This window comes from Monopterus albus, unplaced genomic scaffold, assembly GCF_001952655.1.
Source record: "Monopterus albus unplaced genomic scaffold, M_albus_1.0 scaffold368.1, whole genome shotgun sequence".
Taxonomy (NCBI): domain Eukaryota; kingdom Metazoa; phylum Chordata; class Actinopteri; order Synbranchiformes; family Synbranchidae; genus Monopterus; species Monopterus albus.
In genome coordinates this window covers 39,466-48,788 of record NW_018128248.1, presented here as the reverse complement: position 1 = coordinate 48,788, position 9,323 = coordinate 39,466, and the positions used below count along the sequence as shown (strand labels likewise).

At 42.8% G+C, this 9,323-nt stretch overlaps 2 protein-coding genes across 4 annotated transcripts in view; one reads left to right on the top strand and one right to left on the bottom strand.

Moving 5' to 3' along the window:
* Positions 1-3,808, bottom strand: part of dusp11 (dual specificity phosphatase 11 (RNA/RNP complex 1-interacting)) — an 8,779-nt gene extending 4,971 nt beyond the window's left edge. For all 3 annotated transcript variants that reach the window (XM_020585514.1, XM_020585513.1, XM_020585515.1), the window contains exons 1-7: positions 3,447-3,808; positions 3,025-3,100; positions 2,822-2,953; positions 2,598-2,721; positions 348-408; positions 232-278; positions 72-147 (exon numbers count right to left, since the gene is read on the bottom strand). In XM_020585514.1, the coding sequence (XP_020441170.1) occupies positions 72-147; positions 232-278; positions 348-408; positions 2,598-2,721; positions 2,822-2,953; positions 3,025-3,100; positions 3,447-3,484 (554 nt within the window). In that variant the 5' untranslated portion in view covers positions 3,485-3,808. The remainder of the gene's footprint in view (positions 1-71; positions 148-231; positions 279-347; positions 409-2,597; positions 2,722-2,821; positions 2,954-3,024; positions 3,101-3,446) is intronic.
* Positions 3,809-6,261: 2,453 nt separating this feature from the next.
* Positions 6,262-9,323, top strand: LOC109951188 (caspase-3-like). The gene is made up of 4 exons (XM_020585517.1): positions 6,262-6,553; positions 7,655-7,818; positions 8,123-8,249; positions 8,630-9,323. Exons 1-4 carry the CDS (start codon positions 6,358-6,360, stop codon positions 8,941-8,943), a joined length of 801 nt encoding a protein of 266 aa, XP_020441173.1. The 5' UTR covers positions 6,262-6,357; the 3' UTR covers positions 8,944-9,323.

Here is a 9,323-nt window from a genome sequence, read left to right as displayed (position 1 = left end):
TCACTGTAATAAGTCTTCCAGTTGTGCAACATCTAACCAGGATTTTCAGGAAACATGACTCTTTCTCTCACCTCCTCTTTGGTCCACAGTGCAGGTCTTGAAGGTAGTTCTGTCTCTCTATAGTGTGGCCCCGTGACGAGTTGAACACTGAGGACAAAAGAAGAGGCTTTATTTTTACTCACAAATGAACCCTCACAGCTGTTAAAGACATGAGAGTGTAGTAGTACTCACACTCCACAGCCTGTTTAGGATCCATCCCGTCGACATCTATCAGGTACCTGCAGGTCAGACACAGCTGTTATACACCTGGTGCTCACACTACACGGCTCCAACTGTTCTGTACATACCTGCAGATCAGGTAACCAGTGCGATTCAGGCCGTGGGTACAGTGGACTCCGATCAGTTTGTCTGGGACAGAACCAACAGGGAACACGTGACATGAAACAGGTGAATCTATGCAGTTCATTCATTTACACATGCTGTGCTGCACCCTCACCTAGAGGAGATAAAAACAGGCTGTGACTATGCAACATGAGCCCAGACTCCACAACAACCCAGTGCTGTTCTTTCCACCTGTTACACAGGTTTTCTTTCTAGCCTTTCTCTTCACAAAAGAAAAACTGACAGATTAACTGCAGTCACAATCATTTTTCTCTGTTGATCTGAACCAAGACATCAAGTGCTCTTTGCTGCTGCTCAGCCACGTTCCTCTTCCTCGACCACTTCTCTCTGCTGCAGTGAAATGATACTGAACCCTGTTTCAACACGATCACGACTCCAAGAGTCTCTGCTGCTTCAGAAAGACTCTTTCACTCTGACAGTTTTCAAAGTTTTACAGCTGAATAATGTGATGTAGTGTGAGGTAACAGTGAAATAAAGAGAGGAAAACCGCTGAGAATTATGGTGATGTGCATTACAAAGATATTACAGTGCCTTGCGAAAGTATTCGGCCCCCTTGAACTTTGCGACCTTTTGCCACATTTCAGGCTTCAAACATAAAGATATAAAACTGTAATTTTTTGTGAAGAATCAACAACAAGTGGGACACAATCATGAAGTGGAACGAAATTTATTGGATATTTCAAACTTTTTTAACAAATAAAAAACTGAAAAATTGGGCGTGCAAAATTATTCAGCCCCCTTAAGTTAATACTTTGTAGCGCCACCTTTTGCTGCGATTACAGCTGTAAGTCACTTGGGGTATGTCTCTATCAGTTTTGCACATCGAGAGACTGAAATTTTTGCCCATTCCTCCTTGCAAAACAGCTCGAGCTCAGTGAGGTTGGATAGAGAGCGTTTGTGAACAGCAGTTTTCAGTTCTGTCCACAGATTCTCGATTGGATTCAGGTCTGGACTTTGACTTGGCCATTCTAACACCTGGATATGTTTATTTGTGAACCATTCCAATGTAGATTTTGCTTTATGTTTTGGATCATTGTCTTGTTGGAAGACAAATCGCAGTCCCAGTCTCAGGTCTTTTGCAGACACCATCAGGTTTCCTTCCAGAATGGTCCTGTATTTGGCTCCATCCATCGTCCCATCAATTTTAACCATCTTCCCTGTCCCTGCTGAAGAAAAGCAGGCCCAAACCATGATGCTGCCACCACCATGTTTGACAGTGGGGATGGTGTGTTCAGGGTGATGAGCTGTGTTGCTTTTACGCCAAACATAACATTTTGCATTGTTGCCAAAAAGTTCGATTTTGGTTTCATCTGACCAGAGCACCTTCTTCCACATGTTTGGTGTGTCTCCCAGGTGGCTTGTGGCAAACTTTAAACAACACTTTTTATGGATATCTTTAAGAAATGGCTTTCTTCTTGCCACTCTTCCATAAAGGCCAGATTTGTGCAGTATACGACTGATTGTTGTCCTATGGACAGAGTCTCCCACCTCAGCTGTAGATCTCTGCAGTTCATCCAGAGTGATCATGGGCCTCTTGGCTGCATCTCTGATCAGTCTTCTCCTTGTATGAGCTGAAAGTTTAGAGGGACGGCCAGGTCTTGGTAGATTTGCAGTGGTCTGATACTCCTTCCATTTCAATATTATCGCTTGCACAGTGCTCCTTGGGATGTTTAAAGCTTGGGAAATCTTTTTGTATCCAAATCCGGCTTTAAACTTCTCCACAACAGTATCTATGTGCAAAACTGATAGAGACATACCCCAAGCGACTTACAGCTGTAATCGCAGCAAAAGGTGGCGCTACAAAGTATTAACTTAAGGGGGCTGAATAATTTTGCACGCCCAATTTTTCAGTTTTTTATTTGTTAAAAAAGTTTGAAATATCCAATAAATTTCGTTCCACTTCATGATTGTGTCCCACTTGTTGTTGATTCTTCACAAAAAATTACAGTTTTATATCTTTATGTTTGAAGCCTGAAATGTGGCAAAAGGTCGCAAAGTTCAAGGGGGCCGAATACTTTCGCAAGGCACTGTAATAATAAGTAGGAGAACATTTCTACCTGATACCAAGGATTCTCCAGTCACATCACACTGTGACTCATATGATTCTAATAAGGCAGCATTAAAGGCATTTATTTCCTTAAATGACAGCTTCTGACATATTACACTGCACAATACGCCTGAGCAGGACTTCTCACCGTTATCTGCGTTGTTTCGTAGAAACCTATGCACAACACGTTTGAAGCTGAGGATCGTCTCGTCGCTAGGAACCTCATGTCCCGCCGTGAAGATCTTCACATACAGCAGTGACTCTGGTAAATCCTACAGACAAAACAGGCGGACTACTCACTCTGTATCCCTGCGAGTTAAAAAAAGAAAAGCCTCACAGTGATGACACAGTGTTGTGTAGGTGTCTGTTCACCTGTAGTTTGTAGTAGCGTGTGGTGAAGGTGAGGTCGATGATCAAACCAAGCTCTTGATTTTCTTTCTTCAGAGAGTCCAGCAGCTCCCAGGGGCCAAACACGTCCGAACATGGAAGCTTGTGGTTCAAAGACTAGAGAAAACACAGAGATGTCAAAGGGCAGCCACAGTCTGTTAAAAGACATAATCAGTGTAACTCCTGACCTGCTTGAGCGGCACCTTGAAGGCAATGAACCGTGTCCTGGGAAGCCTTCTCCCAACAGCGGTGTAATCCAGCCATCTGGTGGAGAAGGAAAACCTCAGTGATGCCCACATATAGAGCTGCTTTTCTCACTCCAACCACGTTTTTGTACATCATGGGAAACCAGTAGGTATAACAACAGATGTAGATTTAGTCACTGTCACCCCTTAATCTGAATTTCTCGGACTGGGGGGTGGGAGAGAGAGTCCAAATGTCCTTTTTCATACAATGACCTATCTACTTTCAGTCCTAACAGACATTACTGATTAATAATCTCCAAATGTAATTACTGGATCGATTCCAACATCATGGATACCGAACACCAAAAGTCCCAACCCGGTCGAAGTTAGCTCGTTTTAACGTTGGAGCCCATTGTTCTGCTTACCTGTCCGGTATGCCGTTTTTCTTACCAGATCGCGGCATTTTTATTGTTTCTCTATCGCTACTGGTTTCTTTTGTCTGCTAAAAATAACATTCCTAAAGACCAAACGAATAAAAAGCTGAAAACGAACGGTACCACGTGTAGCCACAGTTAGCGGGTTAACTCTCCAACTAGCTGTAGCTCCTACTTTATACACGCGGACTAGAGGTGGACAAAATGTCCCCGATACTAAAAAGCACTGTTTACTTTTTCAGTCTAACCTCTCCCATGTTATTTACAACCTGAACTAACGGGGCCCTTGTCAAAGGAAGAACTAACTGAAAGCTGCTGTTTTCGACTGCAGTCGCGAGTTGATGACGTGTAACACAAAAATGATCCTACACGTGGTGAAAAGATGGATGTCAGGGCCGTAGCTGGTGGTGTTGGTGGTGTAGAACTAACTGAAAGCTGCTGTTTTCGACTGCAGTCGCGAGTTGATGACGTATAACGCAAAAGCTGACACGTCACTCGACTGCACCCGGTGCCGGTACCTCGGTCCCAAATAATCATTTATTAAAGAATGGACATTTAATACAGAAAAAAATATTGAATTCATGTATTTACTAATTTATTCATCTCTGTGTGAATTAATTATATTTCTACAAACGTATTTCTACTTATATATCCTATTTATTATTGTAATTAGTCTGTAAATTATAAATTTTTCTACTTTTATTTCTTTATAGGCATTTTATAGAAAGAAATGTAGATAAATTGAATAATATTGAATTATTTATATCAAATAAGTAAACATATAAGCTGCTTAAATTTGGTGCATACAGAAAAATATATTTTATTTATTTTTTAACAATTTAATGGTAACACTTTAAGTCCTACTGTTTAGCATCCATAATCAGTATGGAGCATTTAATAACTGTTCCTAACAGACTAAAATACAGTTGTAAGCAGATATGTGTAACATATTTGTTAACAACTCCTCCTGCGAACATCCAGAACAAGAGGCATATGTTATATAGAAACAGATCAATACTGGCAATATAATAAAACACATCTGAGGTAATACTAGAGAGGAGATGTTATAATTGATTATAAAGCTGTACATTGATAAACACTTTAACTTATATTGGCTGACTACTTCACTATTTATTTGTTTCTATTTATCTTCTGAAACTTTGGGCCCTGAGAGTTGCAGCTACTACACAGCTGGTACAGTAATATGGAAACTGCAGGATTCCTCTGTTTGGATGTTTGTGGAGACTGTTTGCTGAGTGTGTGCTGAGGTGTGTTGTGATTAATGCAGCAGATACATTAGGCTCTGTATTTAAACTTCAGGTCTTCAGGTCAGTTATTTTCCTTAATGTAATCAGGGTTGATGTGCACAGTGTGCAGTGTACCCATAGCTGTACTCACAACTATCACTGCACTGTGATACCGTGATACTGAACCTAAGAACATGAGGATTCACGAGGTGCCTGAGGTTGTATACTGAGGATAAGATAGATAGACAGATACTTTATTACAGATTCAAGGTCCAGATGTATAAATACTAAAAAAAAACAATAAAAACCATAAAACAGTCAGCAATAAATAACAATTTAAAACTACCTTTTTAAAAGGCAGGTATACCAGTGTTTCCAAAGTACTGAAGTATATCACATATCACTATATGTAATATTAGTCAGCAATAAAACTATGTTGTTTCCAGAATTATTCAAACAACAAATAAATGTATACATTAAATTTCTTAAAACATCAGATAGTGTAGTGATCCAAGATGCCACAAACAATTCACTGGCGCTCATCCATCTAGGCCATTTCAATAATAACCTCAAGGCGTCATTATAGGCCACTGTCAGTTTCCTAAGACTGCCTTTTTTGTAATTAGACCATAGATGTGCAGTGTACAGGGAGGTACAATAAGCTCTAAACAGTCAATTTTACTCCATCCGAACACGAACCAACTTTCCGAACAACACATTTGCTTGTGCATATAACATGCAGCACTGCCGATACATATCCCCGTCATCAGACAAGCAATCGTTTATAACATGACCCAAGTACTTAACTTCACCACACACAGTTAAAATGTTACCAGGTAACTTTAAAAAAGGGAATGCAAATAAATAAATAAAAACACTTACAAGGGACATTGTTGGCCTTCTAAGGACTGAAACACCACCATGGGGATAAATATCTCCGGCTCAACACCAGTCAGTCAGAACTGATGAAGCCTCTTGGATGAGAGGTGAAACGTCTTCGACCTAGAAATCTAGTCCAGTTGATTTTTTCTAAGGTTATTTCGGTTTACTATGACCTGGATGACTGAGAATCTGCACAGACAAATAAAAACACTTGATTAGATTGAAACTAAACTCTGAAAACAGCCTCATCACACGGAAAAGCTGTTCTGGTGTTTTCATTCGTTTCACGCCATCTTCCTGAGCAGATGAGTTTGTTGACTTGTCATGCAAATTTAAATTTCCATTTATTCTGAGCAATTCCTACTTAGAAAAATCTTTGAAAGGTCAAGGATGAACTTTGGATTTCAAACTGTTCATCAGTTTGTGTAAAGATGAGGGTGTAATCCTCCTTGTAATCCATGTCAGAAGTAGGTCATGACTCTAACAGCAAGTGGTTTATGGTCAGTAGACGAATGCTGACTCATCTGAGAGCTAACACGTGAGGGAAACACACCTGAGTGGGATGTGTGGAAAGAAGAAAAAAGGCAGAGTTATGTAACACTGTGTGACTAAATGCATGTGATCCTTCAGCCTAAAGTGGGAACTCCATATATGGTCAGACAGGTGTGCCTGAAGGTGTGGCTTTACAGCTGTGCTGCCAGTTGTTTGACGTGGACTGTAGTGCAGGGACGGTCTGAGGCAGTTAGAGAGCAGTGCTGCAGAGGAGAGGACTGATGGAGCATGGGGGGGAGTGTAACAGGGCGCTGCTGGTGTCTGTGGCAGAGTTTGACCAGGGAGTGAGTCTGGGGAAGAGACCTGGAGCCCACAAGGACAACAAGAGACTCCACCGCACCCTCAGCAAACTGGGCTTCAAGGTGCACGTCCACAGTGACCTGAGCAGTGAGGAGATCTATGAGCTGTTTCTCAAAGGTAGCACACCACACACACACTCTGCATGGAACCATGCACACACTGCCAGTCACTTTATATGTATATTAATAAGTACGTATATAGCAGAACGGTCCTGAAGATCTACTGGGACCCTTTAAAGAACCACCCAGGTGCACCACAGAACAAGCCTTCCTCCCTGTGGCCACTGAGCTGCACAACACTTCCTCTCTCCTGCTGCTTGCTGAGCAACAGGAGCACTGGTCTACTACTGAATAGTGCAGTCATGCAACCTATTATTATTCTGAATGATTTATTTAAATTTATTATTGTTACCATTCGTGCGTGATCCTTTTAAATGCTTTCATTTGTATACTGTGTAAATTGAGCATGTTGTCACAATACCTTATTGATGCCCTAATGATCCCGTGAACCTCTTAATGGTTCATAGAACCTAGGAGAAACAGAACCTCCTGAAGGCCCGCTACCTAAAGAATTACCAGGACTTCTTAAACAACAGGTAAAGCCTCTGAAAGGCCCTCCAGAACCTCCCACAGGACCACTAGGACCTTCTTAATGACTCAAACCTCTTAAGCCAGCTGCAGACCCTCCTCAACAACCATGTAAAACATCTGAACCAGCCCTAGAAACGTCCTGGAGGACCTCTGGAACGATCCAACTGATCAATAAATCCTCATAAATGATCCCCAGGACCACTTTAGTAACAGTTACTGAGCAAACTGAAAGTTCAGACAGAGTTTTACTGCTGCTTATCACACGCACACACTGTTCATGATTGCTGATCATGCAACACACATCTATCTGTATCTGTATTAGAAAAACAATGTAATAAATCAGGACTGCAGAGAAGAGAAGCCTTGTGTTGTGTTCACATCAAATGTGCAGCTGCAGAAACAGTACGAGTTACTTCACGAGCACCCGACGCCTTCTGACGACTCCCTCATGAGTCAGCACACAGCTTGGAGCATTCCTTCACCTGTGCACGTTGATCATGTTGTGGAAAGAGGTGTCCATGCATGTCTGATCACTGTTGCATGCGAGCCAGTGCCTGCTCCCTTTGTCAGTCTGCACTGAGCCTGATAAAGCCTCAGTGAAGTGTATGACTGTGTGTCTGTGCCGCAGAGAGCCGGTGCCTGGTGAAGGACTGCTTTCTGGCCGTCCTGTCTTCTCACGGGGAGGAGGGCTGTGTGTTCGGAGCTGATGGGAAACCCGTCCTGCTGTCTCGCATCTTCAGATGTTTTGACAACGAGTATATGGAGAAGAAGGCCAAAGTGTTCCTCATACAGGTAGACCTCACTGCCACCGACACAACAGCATGGCAGCAGTTTGACTGGGCAGGCTTTTTAACCTCTCACAGGTTTCTCCACAGCAGCAAGAGTCCAAATGCACAGACAGGAGAGTCTTACATGTCTGCACATACTGGATTTCTTCCTCTTTGCAGCACCTCTCTTACAAAGCTGAATCTCTGCCTGTAGCTTCCACACTGCCAGCCTGTCAGTCTTGCACCTTGGTTCCTGTGGGTCATGCTAACAGTCTAACTCTTCTTCAGGATTTGTCTTATGACGACCTTGTCTTGTTGTGTCTCTGCAGGCCTGTCGGGGACACGGCCTGGACGATGGTGTGGAGGTGGATTCAGCTGGTGACAGCAGAGCGTGCGGCTTCTTCCCTGATCTCTCTGTTCCTGTAGATACAGCTGTGATGTACGCCTCAGCCCCAGGTGAGGACCGGTCCATGTACAGTCTGTATTCTCTTTGTTTCCTCAGAGGGAAAGGCGATTGATGACACAGCATCAGTAAAGTGGCAGCCTGTGTCTTTATCAGCCCCTGCACATCATATTCCAACTGCAGGTCCTCCTCAGACTCATACCCGCAGGAAGGAAATGATCATTGAGGTCTTTTAATAGGTTTAATGTTTTGTGGTTGATAAATGGCACAGTCTTGTATCCTCATGTGTGAGAGACAAAATATTGTGAATGACAGAGATGAAAACTAACTCATCTCAAACATATAAAATTACAAATCAGTAGTGGTTCAGTCATTCCATTAGCTCTGCCTCAGTGGTGGCGTTTCTGTGCTTCACCCTGACTCCTCTCCTCAGGTTACGCAGCCTTCACAAATCCAGTGGGCTCAGTTTTCCTCCAGACTTTCTGCACATTATTAAAGGAGGAAGGCAATCGCCAGCTGGAGCTGACTCGGCTGATGACCCGCCTCTCCCACACTGTGGCCTACAGCTTCCAGGCCAAAGGTCATGCACTGGCTGGGAAGAAGGAAATGCCGTGCCTCCTGACACGACTGACCAGGGAAGTGTTCCCATTCTCGGAGCCAGAGAAAGATAGCGGGGCCGCGGGGCTCTCAGCCACGGCGCTGCTCGGCCCTGAAGCCGTCAGAACACGGACTCCTTTAATTGGTTAGACTGCAGCTCCTGACTGCATCTAGACGTGAGACTATCAGCGTTAACTCTGGTGGCCTAAACCTCGTAGATTTCACTGGCTTTCACTAACTACACGTCTAAGATCGACTGGATCAGGACATTCCTCAGTAACTGAGATTCCATTTAGAACTGTATTCCAAATGATATTTTTCCAAAACTAGGTGGTTTTTCATTTTTGCTTATGTCAAACTACAGTCTTGAAACATTTCCACTGAAATTGGCCAAACGAACACTTTGAGTCTTTGGTCTTTAATTTTCAAACACAACTTCTCTCCTCATAATTATCTTATTTGGAATAACCAGGACTTTTTGTTCAAAAATAAATCTCTTTTTCCAAACAGGCTCAATAATAACATACTTC

Bases quoted from the DNA above. Each gene is read 5' to 3' on its own strand.
- LOC109951188 (XM_020585517.1), top strand. From the start codon at position 6,358: ATGGAGCATGGGGGGGAGTGTAACAGGGCGCTGCTGGTGTCTGTGGCA. The intron at 7,819-8,122 runs GTAGACCTCACT...GTGTCTCTGCAG, and splicing joins CCAAAGTGTTCCTCATACAG to GCCTGTCGGGGACACGGCCT. The intron at 8,250-8,629 runs GTGAGGACCGGT...TCCTCTCCTCAG, and splicing joins GATGTACGCCTCAGCCCCAG to GTTACGCAGCCTTCACAAAT.